Source organism: Archocentrus centrarchus, chromosome 7, assembly GCF_007364275.1.
Source record: "Archocentrus centrarchus isolate MPI-CPG fArcCen1 chromosome 7, fArcCen1, whole genome shotgun sequence".
Classification (NCBI taxonomy): Eukaryota; Metazoa; Chordata; class Actinopteri; order Cichliformes; family Cichlidae; genus Archocentrus; species Archocentrus centrarchus.
The window spans coordinates 11117201-11135704 of record NC_044352.1 but is presented as its reverse complement, the minus strand read 5'-3'; the positions used below and the strand labels follow the sequence as shown (position 1 = coordinate 11135704).

The 18504-nt window shown below is 38.3% G+C and overlaps 2 protein-coding genes across 2 annotated transcripts; one reads left to right on the top strand and one right to left on the bottom strand.

Annotated features, from left to right (window-relative positions):
- Positions 1 to 1419: 1419 nt before the first annotated feature.
- On the bottom strand, positions 1420 to 6193 carry LOC115783061 (PRA1 family protein 3). The gene is made up of 3 exons (XM_030733697.1): positions 5902 to 6193; positions 4177 to 4394; positions 1420 to 2477 (listed from the first exon to the last, which is right to left on the bottom strand). The coding sequence occupies exons 1-3, from the start codon at positions 6081 to 6083 to the stop codon at positions 2302 to 2304; spliced, it is 576 nt and encodes a 191-aa protein (XP_030589557.1). The 5' UTR covers positions 6084 to 6193; the 3' UTR covers positions 1420 to 2301.
- Positions 6194 to 7192: 999 nt separating this feature from the next.
- On the top strand, positions 7193 to 17742 carry LOC115783451 (NEDD8-activating enzyme E1 catalytic subunit). Its single transcript, XM_030734277.1, has 18 exons — positions 7193 to 7288; positions 7391 to 7429; positions 8050 to 8173; positions 8336 to 8416; positions 8528 to 8610; positions 8902 to 8982; positions 9091 to 9134; positions 9229 to 9293; positions 10324 to 10479; positions 15568 to 15670; positions 15748 to 15858; positions 15972 to 16025; positions 16532 to 16568; positions 16662 to 16743; positions 16836 to 16936; positions 17027 to 17090; positions 17181 to 17235; positions 17364 to 17742. Exons 1-18 carry the CDS (start codon positions 7269 to 7271, stop codon positions 17450 to 17452), a joined length of 1389 nt encoding a protein of 462 aa, XP_030590137.1. The 5' UTR covers positions 7193 to 7268; the 3' UTR covers positions 17453 to 17742.
- The last annotated feature ends 762 nt before the right edge of the window (positions 17743 to 18504 follow it).

Genomic DNA, 18504 nt, shown 5'->3' with positions numbered 1-18504 from the left:
AATCATTCAAGCATAAAAAAGGTACCTAACTCAAAGGATGGAACAATCTTGTCGTCACACAAAACAGAAAACCTAGCAAAGAACTTGCAATATCTTAAAAAAATTGAGGAAACTGGACAAGAGGAGGACAAAAGAAGAAGTGGCAAGCCTAAAAAAATGTCTACAACAGAATAACAGTATGTGAAAGCCATGTTCCTAAGAAGCTGGAAAAAAAATCCAGGCAAGTCTTGACACAGGACCTGAAAGATTCATCTGGCCCTCCAGTTGATTCATCTACTGTCCACTGAAGCTTTATCGGGAATATTCTCAGTGGAAGGGTGTCTGTCAAGAAGCCATTTTTAAGGAAGGGAAAAAGGGAGAAAAGGGCAAATTACACAGAAACTATAATGAAAATCAGAGGCAAAAAGTCTTATGGAGTGAATCCAAATTTGAAATTTGGTTCAAATTGTTCCTAATATGTGCGGGGGTGAGGGTTGGACAGGGTACAGGACAGAAATACAACAGTGAGTGTCGACAGCCATCTGTAAAACACGGTTGAGGCTCTATTGTGGTTTGGGGCTGCATTTCAACCAGTGGTGTTGGGGATCTTGTCAAAACGGATGAAATTATGAATGTAAAAAAGTACCATCAGGTTTAGATCCACCAAGCATTGGATTGGCAACGGCTTCATTTTCAGCATGACAGTGATCCTAAACAATGCGGTAAAAGCATAACTGGATAGAAAAACACAGTGGATTACCATCAGCCATAAAGCTCTCCAGAGATTATAACTCAACATTACTGAAGCATTGTGGGATCATTTTGTCAGAGAACAGAGCAAAAAGTCGCCAACATCCAAAGAAGTGCTTTGAATGTCCTTCAAGAAGCCTGGAGAACTGTTCCTGAAGACTAGCTAATGAAAGCTTGTCTGTGTTCAGGCTGTGTTGAAGAATCAAGGTAGTCATACCAAATCTTGACTTTCAAGCTTGTTAGAATTATAGAAACGTATATACCATATTTCCATTATGTTTGCATGTTTCAATAAATTGCTGCACCCAGTAAAATATAAAGACATGAGGGATGGCTCAAGACTTTTTCACTGTGCTGTAAATCAAGGTGATTTACAACCATGTGAACAACCATGTTTTACTTCATCACTTTTCAAGAACCCAAATGTCATTTAAAACATTATATATATATATATATATATATATATATATATATATATATATATATATATATATATATATATATATATATATAAAATGTTGTATCCAAAAACAATCTTTCCTAAGTGACATTTGTGTATATAGCATGCACAAACTGCATTCAATGTGCATGTGTAAAAAGAACTGGGGAATAACTTAATAAATATGAGTATAAAAATCACAATTAATGTAGAAATCCATGAGATGTCTACAAATGAAGAGGAACGTGTGGTAAAATTTGAATGTAAATTTATTTATTTTTTGTACATTTCTGCATGCTATATTATGAAAATAATGACACATCAGAAATAACAAACATATACTCAAAACAATAAAGCTTCACTTGCCATTCATTTTTCAGTATTGCATAGCTGTGATCAGACGGGATACACTCAGGCCACCCTGTATGGTCAGAAACTGTATGCACAAATTTTTTGACAAATTGAATATCCACACTCCATTATTATTATTATTATTATTAGTCAGGACATATAACAATGTCTATACTAGAAGCAAGCTGGTTTCAGCATTCACAAAGCTCCTGCAATGACATGATTGGAGTTATTGCTGTTTAATAAGCAGTTTACTGAGTGGTGGGAGTGCATTTTGGTAATGTGGGTCTACTCCGTGAGAACCAGGATAAACATGCTCATTTTGAGGTAGCAAACTGAAAATAAATGATTTTTTAAATAACAAATGCAGCTGGTATCTAACAGCTGTTTATTCTGTTCTGACTTTCCACTTTCTTTGGATTAAATAAATACTTGACTATTGTGTAGAACAAAGTGCACTGTTAACAAGGGGGAATTACTTGTTTGTGGACATATTTTGACACAGGAATGCTCAAACCTTTGATCCCAACATCCAATCCATACAATGATTGTGCAAACTCCGTTATGATGAAATAGTCTATGTGGACACTTTAGATTAGATTGTGAACTCACACAAACATGTAAGAGCATGAATTAAACTAAAATGGAAATGGAGAAAAAAAAAATCTGTAACTTTACATTTATATGGGGGCTAAAACTGAGACTCATTGGATAATTCTACAGAAACTTTAATCCATACTGTTATGACACTGATTTCTCTTGACACACTCTTGGCTGGAGCCTTACTCCTTCAGTTTGCTTTCAATGAAATCCTGAATCTTATTAATTTTCTCCTCCTGTTGGTCCAGGAGATCCATGATGATGCCCATCGGGGTCTTCTTTAGCCCAACACCTTCAATCTTGTTCTCCAGCCTGTTCTTCATGTTGCGAAGTCTCAAAGAAGCATGGATCAGGATTACTACAGGGAAAACAAAAGCAGTGTATTTAGATGGCTTCAATAAGAAACTGAAACAATACATTTAAGTGTAGCAAGCTTGTTGTTTTCACTGAAAAACATTTTAAAAATTGTCAAAACAAAATATGATACTGCTCAAAATCAGACTGTAAAGCAGGTGTTTTATTTCCATCTCAGACAGATACTGAATGCATGACATCAGCTAGTAAATGTGGTCCTGTCCAAATCAACAACCCCTAGCAACGAGTCAACACAAGCAGCAGTGGGCACTCCTCCTGGGAAGTGATCAAACTGCTTCATCTGTCTACCACAATGTTAGCTGCTACATTTGCTCGAACCCAACCCACCAATTATCCAAACCACTCTGCTGACAGTCGGACTCTAAATATATTTAGAGAGCTGTAGCAAATCTGAAATCCTACAGTATAACTCAGCCTGCAGTTCTTTATTTTACAATCAGCAGGAAATGCACTTCAAGACTGCACATACTGTTCAAATACTTCAGTGAATGAGAATGAGAGAGTACCTGGAAAACCTTGCTCACTCTCAGTAAAACCTCAGTGTGACTCACCAGTCTCCTTAACAGTTTTCATTGCATAACATTAGCCAGATGTTGCCAATATACTATAGGGAACGGTCTCTAGTCTGTGCATGTTGTGAAGCTCCGAAATGTTCTTGATGCAACAAAGTTAGAAAAGCATCTGCTTTTAAATGTCAAGAAAATCTGACTGTACCAAAGCAAATTTGAAGCTGGAGTGTACTAGAGGGAGTCTGATATTGTAAAGATTTAATGAGGAAAACTACTTCATTAATAATAAATATTATAAAATTAGTCATTTTTTTATTATCTTTTATAAAAGACTGACAGGTAAATTATTTCCTTATTATACAGGATATACTGTGTTTTATTCACAGACAAAGTCAATGACCAAAGTATCAGAGAAGATCAGGGTAATCTTAAAAAGAAATTTACAATATCTTTAATAAAACATTTTAAGAGAGAATGCAGATTTTAATTAGATTTAGTCAGTTCTCAGTAATTGGTGAATACTCTTACATACAGTACCAGTCAAATGTTTGGACACACCTGTGTAAGCATTAGCTTTCTAACAATGTATTGCACAAACTTGTCACAAATTTACAGATAAGGGATCTCTTGATTCTGTTTATCTGTGCTGTATGGAAAACCAAAATGGTAATAATTTGGTTTTAGTGCCACAAAGTTCTACTTTCATGAACATCATCGGGCATTACATGAGCACCACTAGGGTTTTAATGACCATCTGGTTGTATTAGTGAAAGTGGATATGTTAATGTTCACACATTATAAATGGCCAGGGTTCAAGCCTTACTATGGGCAATGTAATTTGTTGTTTGGAATTTGATTAATTTAATTTTTTTTAAATGTTAAAAAAAAAGAAAAAAGATTTTGTTTAGACAATTGCTCAAACCATAGACAGTACAAAAGATGGATGTAGCCACTGTGATATCACCCATTGATTAGTCCTCTCCTGAAGCCTTGAGCTCAGCATTTTTGCCATAGCAATCTTGCTGTTTTGAAACTGGTTGTGCCGAGTGAGGTAAAACCACGCGCTCATTGATTAATGCCTTTTGATTGACAAGTCATTAGCCAATCGTGTCTATTAGAGATGATGCAGGTTTATTTGAAAGTGAATGGAAAATGTTTGTGTGATATACTTACAGAGCAAAGGAAAGGTGATTCCGAAGATGAAGACCATGACGCCACCACACATTGAAAGCAGAAAGTAGCTGGTAACCATAACACCAATGACAAAGAGAGTGGGGTTCTTCCTTTTGAAGTTCTTAATGGTGGCCTTATTTTCTCCTGCCCAAACAGAACCTGCAAAGACCAGTGTCACCACAGCTCCTCCCAGGAACATGCCGAATGGATTCATGAACCTGAATTTTGGAACATAAGAGCAAATGACATGCTGTGCATGAATTTCACTACAGGGTCAAAAGTATACATACAGGCTCAAATATATGCATACACAACGCTAACATTTAGTTACGTGTCCCTTGGCAAATAGCACCTCGACCAGATGCTTTTGGTAGACATCAACAAGCTTCTGGCATAATCAGTCTTTATCTTGTCTGACCATAAAACCTTCCCCCAGAACGCATTTGGCTCGTCCATGTGGGCAGCTGCAAATTTCAGTTGAGCTCGAAGGTGTTGATTCTGGAGCAGGGGCTTCTTTCTTGGTCAGCACTCATGGTGATATAAAACTTGCGTCACTGTGGATAGTGATGCTGATGTTCCAGCAGTTTCCAGCTCATGGCAAGGTTGGGCCTTGGTGGTTCCTGGATTGTTTGTCAATGACTGAAGGTGAATGTTTGGGTCTTTTCCAGACTTTGGCATATTGGTGATGCATCAGAATAACTCATACTAATGTAAAATTGTTTGACCTAATGATCTTGGAATCGGTAGTTGTTTAGAAATGGCTCCAAGAGACCTTCCCAGCTTATATAAATCTATAGTTCTCCTTCTTAGATCTTCATTGAGTCCCTTGAACCTTCCCATTATTCTGAGTACTAGTCAATCAAAGGGGTGCTGTCAAACAAATCCTTTTTATACTGGCAAAGATAAATTACCACTTATCAAAACATTTTAAGTGAATGTATGTATAAATTTGAGCCTGTGTAGATTAGAGAAATGCAACATAACTTAAAACTTGTGCATCCAGTTCTTGTTTTTCAAAGATGCATGCTATATAATCATTCCAGTCTGGAAAAAGAACAGTTCAAAGAAATCATTAAAATCCCCAAATTACCATGACATTCATGCCCATGATGAGTATATGTAAACTTCTGAGCCCAACTCTAAGTTTTTCTTCTTTTTCTTTCTTCTTTTTATTCTTTTAAACAGCACAACCTGCTGGTGGCGGCAACAATAACTAACTACCAGTTTGGTGCACACCAAAAGAGGTAAGGCCTGCGAAAGGATGTCGACTCATGATTTCCACTACATCATCCTGCATTCAGAGCAACAGAATGCATGTATCGTCATAAACAGGAAACAGCAGCGATGTTTGGCGCTCTGGGGTCAAATTTAGCATCACTATTTTTCATAAACACCTCGATAAATAAGGTTAATTTTAAAAGAGCCCAACAATTAGGCCATCTACAACGTTACCTCTTCTGAATGTTTTAAATGCTAGAAAGAAGGCTTGTAGGCCACAAGTGGTTAAAACGCCTATATGGCGAGTGACCATCTGACCAATCTAAGGGTAGAAAAGAGCTTCGGTGTCTTAAATATTAGTAAACATTAGCAACACAGTGTTAAATGCAACGGAAATCGCCTGTGTGGCTACAATGGGCGTGGGTAAAAGGTATGCAGGAGAATTAAGCACTGAACAACAGATGCTGGCCTGTCTACGTTATAGCTTGCTGTCATCCTGGGACTCACCCTACAATGAGGAAAACCACCAGAACCACGGCGAAGTAATTCGTCTGGTAGTACATCAGATTACTGATCACCCTGTTGTTCCACTTGGCTAAATCTCCGAACTCCGGTTTGCCGAATCGGTCCGTTCCAGGGAAGAAATCGTCCCACGGTCTGAGAGGAGCGAGCTCCATCTTGGCTGCCATGTCTTCAGCGTGTAGTTAAGCGACGCACACAAATACAAACACACCAGCACGCGCTGCGTAATATTTTGACAGGTCAGCTGATCACCGTCGGAGTCGGGGAGGAGCGGGTGGGCCAAAAAGAGAAAAACGCTCTCGCGAGACTTTGAACGAGGGTCAGCCTCCAGCAATCGTTAAAAGTTTTAGGACTTGCGTTTATAAAGCGCAGTAGAGGCATTTCTTTTTAATTTCAATAATATTATACTTTGTTAGTCATCATTAAATATTACTTTTATCTACATATTTATTCAATATATAATCTGGTGCAGAAAACTCAATTAATTAATAAATCAATGCTGTGATCATTCTGATTTATCACATGTACATCCTTGCGAATGGAAAGGCTGTACTCCCTGGTTTACCGTCTTCATGCATTACTTTGTCACATATCGTTAGCCTAATAACATAATGGCCTAAGTCATATTTTGGCATGTTTTGAGATACCTACCTAATTCTACTCTGCTAACAGCGTAGATTCATTTAGATAGATATCTCAATTTTGGCCAAAATATGACTTAGGCCATTATGCTATTAGGCTAACGATATTTAAAGATGATAAATGTCCCCTGGTTTTTAAATGTATTTTGCTTTGCTCTTTTGTGATCTTCGGTTATATTTACATAATTATTGTCTGGTTTAAATGTTTTTATGTTCTTTCATTGCTTTTTTTTTTTTTTTAAATCTGTGTTTGTCAGTGTGTAGGCACATTTTCCTCAGTTGCTGAATAAGTTCTATCCTTGGTGTGCATTTCCTATATTGTTTTATAATAACAATAATTAATAATTATTAATTATAATAATAATAATTATTATTTTAATAATTAATAAAAGAAAATTTAATTGTATTTTTGCTAGTGGAAGAGTCCTAATGTAGGCTGAAGTTCTTTAAAAAATATTTAAGATGAACCCAAAAACAAAAACGTTATTTTAAAAAGTGTATATGCTATTTGGCAAATACAGCATTTTTAAAGGAATTTATCGCAAATTGTTTGCAAATTATGGAACGCTAACGGCACTTTTTTAACGCAGAAAGATCTGAACCAGGAATGATATATATTTCCTGTGTGCGCCATGGGGCGTTGGGGCTGCAGCGCAGCTTTGACACTCGTGAACACAGCAGTCTGAATCGAGGACATGGGACCCTGAAAGTATGGCGGATGCCGAGGAGCCGTAAGTCTTAATTGATGGAAAATACTATTGTAACGTTGTTAAACATCGCCCCTTTGTCATCAACCCAACACCCCTAAAGCCGGTTTTATTTTTTTCTTCCAGGGAGAAGAAAAGAAGGCGAATAGAGGACCTAACTGAGAAGTTAGTGACGAATCTAAATAAAGGTCTCTGGCAGCAGGTTTGCGTTGCTAAGTGAGCAGCGACTGCTGGGCCAGCAGATATAATAAAATTAAACATTTTTGCCATGCAGGCCTTATTAACCCCGTTAGCTGTTTGTACTAATCATCCAATTACACCGTGAATCTATTCACAGCCTACAGTTTATCTCAAGACGAATTCAGAATGTTTATCACTGTTACAACGATGTGTGTGTTTCATATCACATACTTCTGCTTGCTGCCCCATATCTGTCGCTCACCCCCTTATCTGGGTAATCACTGTATATATGGATCTGCAATCTGAAGACACTAATCGAGTCCACTCATTAGCTGCCCAATAACAATCCTATACAGGAAATACAAGTGCTGTAATCATGACGCGTTCTCCTGTAGATTGGGACCAGCTCCTTTAACTTTATCGCCATCAGATTTATTAATATAAGAGTCCCATTCATTTGGTTGCTCTTTTTATTGAGCTTGGCATTTTAAAAAATGCATGCAATAAGATAAAAATGGCATTATTAAGGATTAAGTTGGGAGGAATATATACATAATCTGTGTTATAGTACAAGTCCAGTGTATCTTGTTGTGTTGTTTGCCCAGAATGGCTGTAGATGGCGGACACAAGGATGGTGGCTGCGATTGGGATGGTCGTTGGAATCATGTGAAGAAGTTTTTGGAGAGACCTGGCCCATTTACGCATCCTGACTTTGAGCCAAGCACTGAGGTTACATGGAAATGCTTTTTATATGCATACTGCATATACTGAATCAGCCAAGTGTGACGAGGCTGTAGCTGCACTGTGAAGTTAGAGTTTTTTTGTTTTGTTTTTTTCTTTTATATCTAAAATATCATTCTTTAAGCATAATTAATGCTTCTTTCATATCAGTCCCTACAGTTTTTGTTGGAAACATGCAAGATTCTGGTCATTGGAGCAGGAGGGCTTGGCTGTGAGCTGCTGAAAAATCTGGTAGGAAATAGCTTTAATGTATGTTTTGTTAAGGAGCAATTGTAAATTGAATAAATACAAATGCTCTTTAGTGGTCTCAATGAGTTCTCAAATAGTCTTGCTTTGTTTTAGGCCTTATCTGGGTTTCGCCTCATTCATGTGGTTGATATGGATACTATTGATCTGTCCAACCTCAACAGGCAGTTTCTTTTCAGGTAGGCTTCACCTTTTTAATCTCCCTTGTAGGTTAAGCCATAGTTTAATATCACGCAAGTACAGTATGTGTGATTTTCTTAAATTTGCATGAGATACATTGTCTGCGTTTTGATAATATTTTCTGGAATCCAGACCAAAGAGTATACAAAGTTTACCATATTATTGTTCGATAGTTTAATATCTGTGACTTAAATGAGTTTTAACAAAACCACTGTGATTAAAATTTGATCATGTACAACATTTCATAACTATGTTATATATAATTAAAGCTGATTTATGTCCCTATTTAGACCCAAAGATGTTGGACGACCAAAGGCAGATGTTGCTGCTGACTTTATTAACAGCCGTGTCCCAGGATGTAAAGTGGTGCCGTATCCTTTTATTGGCAGTTTTCTTTAAAAACAACACAGACTGTGTATACAATATATGAAATATAGTGTGTGCTGCCATAATGATACTACCTTATAAATAATTTGCAGTCACTTTAAAAAGATCCAAGACTTTGATGAGTCTTTCTACAGACGTAAGTGTGCTCTTCTTAGCTTTAGCAGAGCTTACTAAGTGAACAGCTGATAGGTTATATTGATTTTTTTAAAATACTTATCTTCCCTTTGCAGAGTTCCACATTATCGTCTGTGGACTGGACTCCATCATTGCCAGACGCTGGATGAATGGGATGCTGGTACAAAATATAAATTAGTTACAGTTTGTATTTTTCCTTCAGAGTTGTTTTACTTCTTATACCTTTTCATATCAGAAGTTTTTGAACTGCAGTGGTGCAATGTGACTCACTATATTTACTTAAGTACAAGTTTCATGTCCTTATTCTTACATAAGTCTCCTCTTTGTACTTTTTCTCTGCTGGATCCCAAAGGGAAATATTGTACTTTTAACTTCACTGTATACAAATTATGATTTTTGCTCATAAAGAATGTGAAGAACTTATATTTTGTTATAAATTAAATTACTCAATAGCTTGTACAAGTCCAACTGAAATGATTAATCATTTAGTCAGTAGTTAGCCACCACAAATTAACTGATAATAAAAATAATTGGTTGTGACTAGATGGAAAGCTCCAACAGTGAACTCCAACCCAACAGTATAATGCTCCAAGGAGCAGAAGTAGTGAAGATAGTTTAAATCCCTGGGGTCAACCATCCAAAGCGATGGACAGTGTATAAGAGAGGTGAATAAGATGGTGCAGGCAGGGTGGAGATGAAGAAATGAGTACATCAGAGGGACAGCTCAGGTTGAGCAGTTTGAAGACAAAGTTAGAGAGGCAAGGCTGAGACGGTTTGGACATGTCCAGAGGAGGGGATAGTGAATATACTTGACAAAGGGCTGAATGTGGAGCTGCCAGGCAGGAGGAAAAAAGAGGAAGTCCACAGGGAAGATTAATGGATGTAGTGAAGGAGGACATGCAGAGGATGCTAAGGATAGGATGAAATGGAGTCAGATGATCTGGTGTGGTGGCCCCTAAAGAGAGCAGTCAAAAAGAAGACATAGTAATAATATTAATTCTAATAAGTGTGCTATTTAAAGGGATTTATTTTTCTTGCATTGAGTTCTTTAATAATCGAATTAAATTTTGTGATACTACTATACTTTGTAAATGCAAGACTGTGGCATTACTTAAAGACTGTGTATATTTTCTCCAATGCTAATAAACAGATCTAATTGAGGCAATTTATGATTGATTTGACCTCTCTAGATCTCCCTCCTGAGCTATGAAGATGGAGTCCTGGATCCCAGCTCCATCATCCCGCTCATTGATGGAGGGACAGAGGGCTTTAAAGGAAATGCTCGTGTCATTCTGCCAGGCATGACTGCATGTATTGACTGCACTCTGGAGCTGTATCCGCCACAGGTACCACTCCCTTTCCAACAGGCATTGGTCTTCTAGTCACCTTAAAGATTTGTATATATTTTAATGATCTTAGTGCTTTCTGTGACAGTCTGCCAGCCTATTAACCTTTTACAAAGTTACACCTGTTATTGTGTTGAGTGTATCTGTTGGGTGTGAGAAAGCATCTGTGGTGAACAGGTGCTGCTTACTTTTCCAATTTGCAGCAACAGCTGTTTGTTTGTTTGTAAGTTAAGTAATGATTTGATGGTTAAACATTTAAAAAAAAAAAAAAAAAAAACTGATAATAGTTTTGATAATGTAGCTGCCTGTACTACTAAGCAGGATTTAGGCTTATTCAGGTAACTTCAGAGTTAACCTTGGGTTTTACTACAGAGATGGTTCTCTTCTTGCCGGGGCACATTGCCCTGGTAAATTATACTGCAGACTGGACCTTCCCCGGAGCAGGTCATGATCTAGATTAGAGATCAGCAGGAATGAAGCCAGCACCTACTGACCAATCAATTCTTTAGAAATGGTGTCCCATGGAAGATTCTTTGGGCCACAGAGCAGGAGGGCCTAAAGATTTTTTTTTAACAAGGTCTAAAGTCTTTCTTTCCCTGATGAGCATCAGTAATAAATATAGATTTCTAAATGCAGCTTTAATCCGCTATTCTTCTGTGTCTTAGTGATGGAGCATTGATACTGTTTCCACAGTCAGTATTTTTGCATACTGTCCTTCCAGTCATTAAATAAGCTGAATTTTATTAATGTAGTAAGTCTTTTCCAGTCTTAGTAACCAAAATGTTTAAAGTGCACACACATTCATCCAGTGTTTTTAATACTACAGGGTTCGTACGGGTGCTGGAAATCCTTGAAAATGCTTGAATTTTAATATTGTCCTTTCAAGGTTTGAAAAGTGCTTGAATTTTGGATATAGTGCTTGAAAGTGCTTGAAATTGTAACCGCTTTTTTTTGTAAATAAAAATATAACTATCTGGTTGAACAGTTCGCTTATGAAACGGAGAAATAAAATGAGTCATAAAGTCTAAAATGAAAATTTCTCCGCGTGGGTCTGGCCTGCCCGTCTGCATGTGATCTGTCAGTCTGTTTGTGACCACGCCCCTCCCCCGAAGACAGAGAGTGGCCGTTTTAATGAGTGTTCACTGGAAAACTGCAAACTCCAATTATGGATCAGACGAATATGGAATACTTTTAAGTCAAAAGTTACAAACATAATCCCCGCAAATAATGTCATTCCTCGCGAGTAAATTCAACAGCGTAGAACTCAGCGCATCCACGGAGGCGCTCTCGTTCACTTGTACACCACTGCGCCGTTCTGTGGTCTGCAGCGATATGGCCTCCGATCTGGCGGATCAATTCAAAGGCTTCATTGAATTTTCTAAAATAGGCCATCATCGATTCACAGAAAGACTCAATAACGATATTAGACAGGAATAAGCTGTGAGTGCGGCGCAGCAGGTGTGGAAAGCAGCCAAAACCGCCGAAGATAAATTCAACAAGGAAGTGGAAGTATTGTTCCAAAAAGCTGAATCAAAAATGTAAGCCGTACGCAGTAAACCGCAGAAAACCATGATGGATTTTATTCAGAAGGTATGTACATTAATTCTATATGTTCCTGGCGTGTTGTCATCTATGCTTATATTTGTACGCAATCTGGTGATTGGCGGCTGGCACTGCTGCCAAGTTTTGTGTAAGAAAACTCGCTGTTGGCTGTCTTAAAACTCGCCAAAGGACGAATCGAGGACCGGGGGTGGGGTTAGGTGTCCCCCTCGGCCGAAGAGAGGTCCGGGCGATGCCACAGCGTAGGAAGGGCCGCAGTATTGCTGTATGTACACAAAACACGGCGACAACGGAATTTTCATGTTTCCGGTGTTGTGCCAAAAAGTGGTTTCCGATTTTATTTTTTTACTGTATTATCTTTCTTATATCGGTAAATAGACTGTGGCGCACAGGATTTATCCATCCATCCATTCGCTTCCGCTCATCCTGTTCAGGGTCGCGGGGGGGCTGGAGCCTATCCCAGCTGTCACAGGGCGAGAGGCGGGGTACACCCTGAACAGGTCGCCAGCCTGTTGCAGGGCCAACACAGAGACAAACAACCTTTCACACACACATTCACGCTGTCATTCACACCTATGGGCAATTTAGTGTAGCCAATGAACCTAACCCCAGTAAGTGCATGTCTTTGGAATGTGGGAGGAAACCGGAGTACCCGGAGGAAACCCACGCAAGCACGGGGAGAACATGCAAACTCCACACAGAGAGAGGGAGAGGCCCGGGCCAAGGTGGAATCGAACCCAGGCCTTCCAGATGTTATTCTAACTGTGAGGCAGCAGTGCTAACCACTGCGCCACCGTGCTGCTGCACAGGATTTATGAAGGGCTTATATATAAAATGAAGAAATGACTTGTTTTGCAAATATATTTATGACTGCATTACTGTATCAGCATTATAATCAGTCCAGTCGTTTTTGGCTACCCTTTATAGAACTATAATGTTACATTTGTTGCAATTTCTGCAGCCCTCTTGGCAGATCTCTCAGGAAAAAAGACATTTTTAATGTCAATGATAATTTTTACCTTCATTAATAAAGAATATATGAAAGGCACTTTGCCAAGAAGTGATTGCAGCTTCTACCTGTGACAGGAGTGTTGTTTCTTGCTCAGAATGACATAATATCATTCACGAGAGATGTGTTTGACACAGATGTTTCACAGATGTTAGGCCAAAAATTAATCTACAGCCATTTAAATACAACCAATAATTTTTTAGGGGGAAATACTGGAAATCATTTTTTTGGAACAACACGGCATATCTCTAAAACTCTTCAAAAGTCCCCGATGACACCGGGAAAAGTCACTAAATTTGATGCTGGTCACTTTTTGGACAAAAAAAAAAAGTCACTAGGGGGGTCTGAAAAGTCCAAGTGACAAAGTCACTAAGTTGGCAACACTATCTGCCGGTGTTGCCAAAAATTGCAGCTTCTACCATGTGACAGGAGTGTTATTTATGACTCAAAATGAGTTGACATCATTCATGAGAGATAATATTCGAGATATGCTTGACAGACCATACGTCAGCAAGTAATTTACAACTATATAAATACCAGCAATCATTTTTTTGGAAAATACTGGAAATCATTTTTTGGCACAAGACCCGCTATTCAGATGATACAGTGGTATGCAGATGTTTGGCCACCCCTGATAATTGTCATGATTATCTTTATAAATCATTGGTTGTTCAGATCAGCAGTTTCAGTTAAATATATCATAAAGCAGATGAACACAGGGATATTTGAGAAGTGAAATAAAGTTTACAGGATTTACAGAAAGTCTTCAATAATTATTTAAACAAAATTAGGCAGGTGCATAATTTTGGGCACCGCAACAGAAAATTTCATCAATATTTAGTAGATCCTCCTTTTGCAGAAATAACAGCCTCTAAACTCTTCCTATAGCTTCCAATGAGAGTCTGGATTCTGGTTGAAGGTATTTTGGACCGTTCTTCTTTACAAAACATCTCCAGTTCAGTCAGGTTTGATGGTTTCTGAGCACGGACAGCCCGCTTTAAATCCCACCACAGATTTTCAATAATATTCAGGTCTGAGGACTGAGATGGCCGTTCCAGAACGTTGTACTTGTTCCTCTGCATGAACGCCTCAGTAGATTCTGAGCAGTGTTTAGGGTTGTTGTCTTGTTGAAGTATCCAGCCCCGGCACAACTTCAACTTTGTCACTGATTCTTGAACATTGTTCTCAAGAATCTGCTGATATTGACTGGGATCCATGTGACCCTCAACTTTAACAAGATTCCCAGTACCTGCACTGGCCCCACAGCCCCACAGCATGATGGAACCGCCACCAAATGTTACTGTGGGCACCAAGTGTTTGTCTTGGAGTGCTGTGTTCTTTTCCCACCATGCATACCGCCCCTTGTTATGTCCAAATAACGCAGTTTAGTTTCATGAGTCCACAGCACCTTATTCCAAAATGAAGCTGGCTTGTCCAAATATGCTTTAGCGACTCTGTTTGTGGCGTGTGTGCAGAAAAGGCTTCTTCTGCATTACTGTCCCATACAGCCTCTCCTTGTGCAAAGTGCGCTCAATAGTTGAATGATGCACAGTGACACCATCTGCAGCAACATGATGTTGTAGGTCTTTGGAGCTGCTCTGTGGGTTGACTATGACTGTTCTCACCATCCTTCTCCTCTGCCTATCTGAGGTTTTTCTTGGCCTGCCACTTCAGGCCTTAACTAGAACTGTGCCTGTGGTCTTCCATTTCCTCACTATGTTCCTCACAGTGGAAACTGACAGCTGAAATCTCTGAGAGAGCTTTTTGGATCCTTCCCCTAAACCATGTACATTTTGCGTACATGCAGTGCAATACAATGTTTTAATGGATAGGCAAGAGTATATTTACTACCAAGATATCCAGAATTTTTCAACACCGGGATGTGTTTTTAATACTTCCTATTACATTAAAATACCACCAAACCAGGAGAAATTAAATGTCATGAAAAAATATCAACATTTTCTTTGTACACTTTTGGGGAGGGGGTCTGAAAAAGAGTTAACTTTGGAAAATGTTGATAATTGTGAATGACCCCTTAATGTGCTGGAAAATCATGAAAATTGACCTTGGAAGTGCTTAAAAGGTGCTTGAATTTGATCCTGGAAAAGGTGTACGAACCCTGAATACTATGTTACTGTGCGGTGCTTTTCCTGTTAAACTTACATCGATGATTTGTCTGCAGCTACAGTTACTTTCAGTCTGTGTTATGTGTTTAACCCTTTAACACATCTTCATGTGTTTCTAATATTATAGGTTTCTCTTTGTAAAATCAGTTGCTGCCAGCAGACTAATCCATGTTTGTGACTGTCAGATGCTGCAACACTACTCCTTTCATGTGAACATGCTTGTAGTTAGCCTGGCTTAACTTATCTAGTTTATAACCATCACCATGTGACTGCTTAGCCTGATTAGCAGTGTTAGTGTTATCTTGAGCTTGCTTCATAGTAGAAGGCCCAGAAAAGGCTTATAGTGCTCCTTTAAATACTCTTCTGAATAATTTAAAATTTTATGATCCACAGATTAATTTCCCCATGTGCACCATTGCGTCAATGCCAAGGCTACCAGAGCACTGCGTTGAATATGCCAGAATCTTGCAGTGGCCCAAAGAAAAGCCATTTGGAGGTACACTAAAAATTCACATCATGTGACATACCTGTGTTAGAACGAATGCTAACAACCTGGGTTGTCTTCTCCAATAGATACAAGCTTAGATGGGGACAATCCAGAGCACATCCAGTGGGTGTTTGAAAGAGCCAAAGAAAGAGCTGCAGAGTTTAACATTACAGGAGTGACATACAGACTGACTCAAGGTGAACCTGTAAATGACAAAATCATCATTTGTTCAGCTCTAATGTGGTGCCTTTGACAGCTGTCTTTCATACTGTGTTTGTTATTAAACTTATGCGTGTTTCTTATGCCACAGGAGTTGTGAAGAGGATCATTCCTGCTGTGGCATCAACTAATGCTGTTATTGCTGGTATGAAAGTCAAACTTTTTGAGTGCTTGCTCTTCAGAGCTGCAGTTACACCCCTTGTAGTTAGTTTTTAGAAGGAAACAGCACTTTCATAGCACATAGGCACAATGATGGCATTGGCACATGGAGCACTTAAAAAACAGCTAACATTTTCTAAACAATATGTTTTTTTTTTCTTTCTTAAACATATTCAGACTTACAGCCAATATCCCTGAATTTTAATGGCTAAAATAGCTGTTAACAGCTAAATATTCTTTAATTTTTTTTCATTGCGATTACTTGCTGCTGTGCTTAGGTAGCTAGTGAGCTGGACAAATTAAATCGGATAAAATGTTAGATTCATTTACTGCTTGGGTCTTGTTTTTCTGTCTTCTCCGATAGAGCAGAAAAAAGACCGGTTTTTGGGGAGGCCAGTGGGAAAGTTGCTGCTCAGTTAAAAAAAAAAAAATTTCACTGTACAAAAATAATTCTACATTCAGCGAATTACTTTTTACTTCTTTCCTCTTTAGCTGCCTGTGCAACAGAAGTTTTTAAGATTGCTACAAGGTGGGTAGCCAAAACACAATCTGAGCCTCTTATTTCAGTTAGCTGTTGATTTGAAGATGAAGATCATTTATTGCACTTACATTTTTTTTCCAGTGCTTATATCCCTTTGAATAATTACATGGTCTTTAATGATGTGGATGGACTGTACACCTACACATTTGAAGCTGAGCGAAAGGTTTGTTTTAGCCCTAGCTGGATTCTTGTCAACCGTGTAATATCTGCTTACCGAGATTATTCAGCGTAATCTGAATTTTCCTTGATCAACAGGAAAATTGCACAGCATGCAGCCAGGTACCTCAAGATCTCCAGTTCCCTCCTTCTGCCAAATTACAGGAGGTTTTAGAGTACCTGACAGAGAATGCCTCTTTGTGAGTACTCAGGAAAGACATTCTGCATTCAGATTTGTGACACACATAAAGCTCATGTTCTCATCAAGATTTCACATTACATTTTTCCAGACAAATGAAATCCCCAGCTATCACCACAACTCTGGAAGGAAAGAATAAGACTCTGTATTTGCAGGTAATGTATTTAATCTGTGAGAATGCTGCAGTTTTCACGTGTATCTTCTTATAAACCACAAGTTAACCTAGGACTGCAATTTCATCCTAGTCTGTTAAATCCATTGAAGAACGAACCAGGCCAAACCTCTGCAAAACTTTAAAAGGTAATGAGAAGCTGTTACTCAAACGCTTCTAGTCTATTCAAAGCAAGTTGCATCTGTAACATGTGTATCATGCATGTGTAGCATTTACGTCATGCGTGGGTTTTTTCTCTTCTTATTTTCTGATGCAGAGCTGGGCTTGTCAGATGGACAGGAACTGGCTGTAGCTGATGTCACCACACCCCAGACGGTCCTCTTCAAGCTCAATTTTACTGCTTGAACCTCCATTACTACAAACGGCACTGATGCAACTGAATGCAAACTGGTTTCATGACAAGGTTACTGGGACTTTTCACACATTTGATATAATGTAAATATGATCAGCAAGTTCTCACTTGTCAGATAGTATGGATGTTATATGAATATGCTCATTTAATACCATTGTTTTTTTCTGTTAGTAATGTTTACTTCTTTGTGAATTTGTCCTGTGTTGGCCTATGCTGTAGCTATGTCCCCTTCAACTAAATAAGAATAATGATGTGCACTATACTCTAATAAAGTTTTATTATCAAGGAGAAGCTCGTGTTTCATCAGATTATTTATTTTATTTTCAAATTTAGAAATAAAGGGCATCTTCTGGGTTTTTACAAATTCTCCAGCCTTTTAAAAGCAGCTGGATTACAGCACAGCTAAGCACAGCATACCTACAGCACATATAAGCTTTTTAATCAAGAGGTACTTGGATTGACATATGTCTTGTCATTAACTCAATAACAATTAAAAATGTAATTTTAAATGCAAAAATATGTTTTAAATTTTTTTTAACATTGTGGGCCTTTTTTAAAAAAATTTTTATTTAAATTTTTTTTTTTTTTTTTTTACCACTATAAGGTACAAGGAAAACATTCAAAATGCACGTTTAGGTTTTATTTGACCTGAGTCTGTATTGAAGCTCAACATACAAGATTTGTAAGACTGATGGTGACACAGATATTTGACGATTTAAACATTCAGTGTTCTAATATATTGGTTGATATTTTCTTTCTTTCGGACACAGAACAAACAGATTTTCCTAAAATTCGTTATGTGTATTGATTGCTTAAGCTCTGTCCAACTCTGCAACTGGTGGTTGTTTTTTGTGGTGTTCCATGTGTTGCTAAAAGGGAAGTTGCAGATTCCCATCTGGTGGCCAAACTGTGCAACATCAACACTCATTAACGTCACTGACCAATGTTTGTCCCCTCTCCTCTGTAATATTTTCACTTATTGGCTGCTATAATTAAAAATAGAACTTCATTGATCCCAGAGGGAAATTCATATGTCTAACATAGC

Excerpts from the sequence above, each read along its gene's own strand:
- LOC115783061 (XM_030733697.1), bottom strand. The coding sequence starts at position 6,083 with ATGGCAGCCAAGATGGAGCTCGCTCCTCTCAGACCGTGGGACGATTTC. Across the intron at positions 4,395-5,901 it reads GTGGTTTTCCTCATTGTAGG|GTTCATGAATCCATTCGGCA; the intron begins GTGAGTCCCAGG and ends TCCAAAATTCAG. Across the intron at positions 2,478-4,176 it reads AATCACCTTTCCTTTGCTCT|TAATCCTGATCCATGCTTCT; the intron begins GTAAGTATATCA and ends TTTTCCCTGTAG.
- LOC115783451 (XM_030734277.1), top strand. The coding sequence starts at position 7,269 with ATGGCGGATGCCGAGGAGCC. Across the intron at positions 8,417-8,527 it reads GTGAGCTGCTGAAAAATCTG|GCCTTATCTGGGTTTCGCCT; the intron begins GTAGGAAATAGC and ends GCTTTGTTTTAG. Across the intron at positions 16,744-16,835 it reads CATTTGAAGCTGAGCGAAAG|GAAAATTGCACAGCATGCAG; the intron begins GTTTGTTTTAGC and ends CTTGATCAACAG.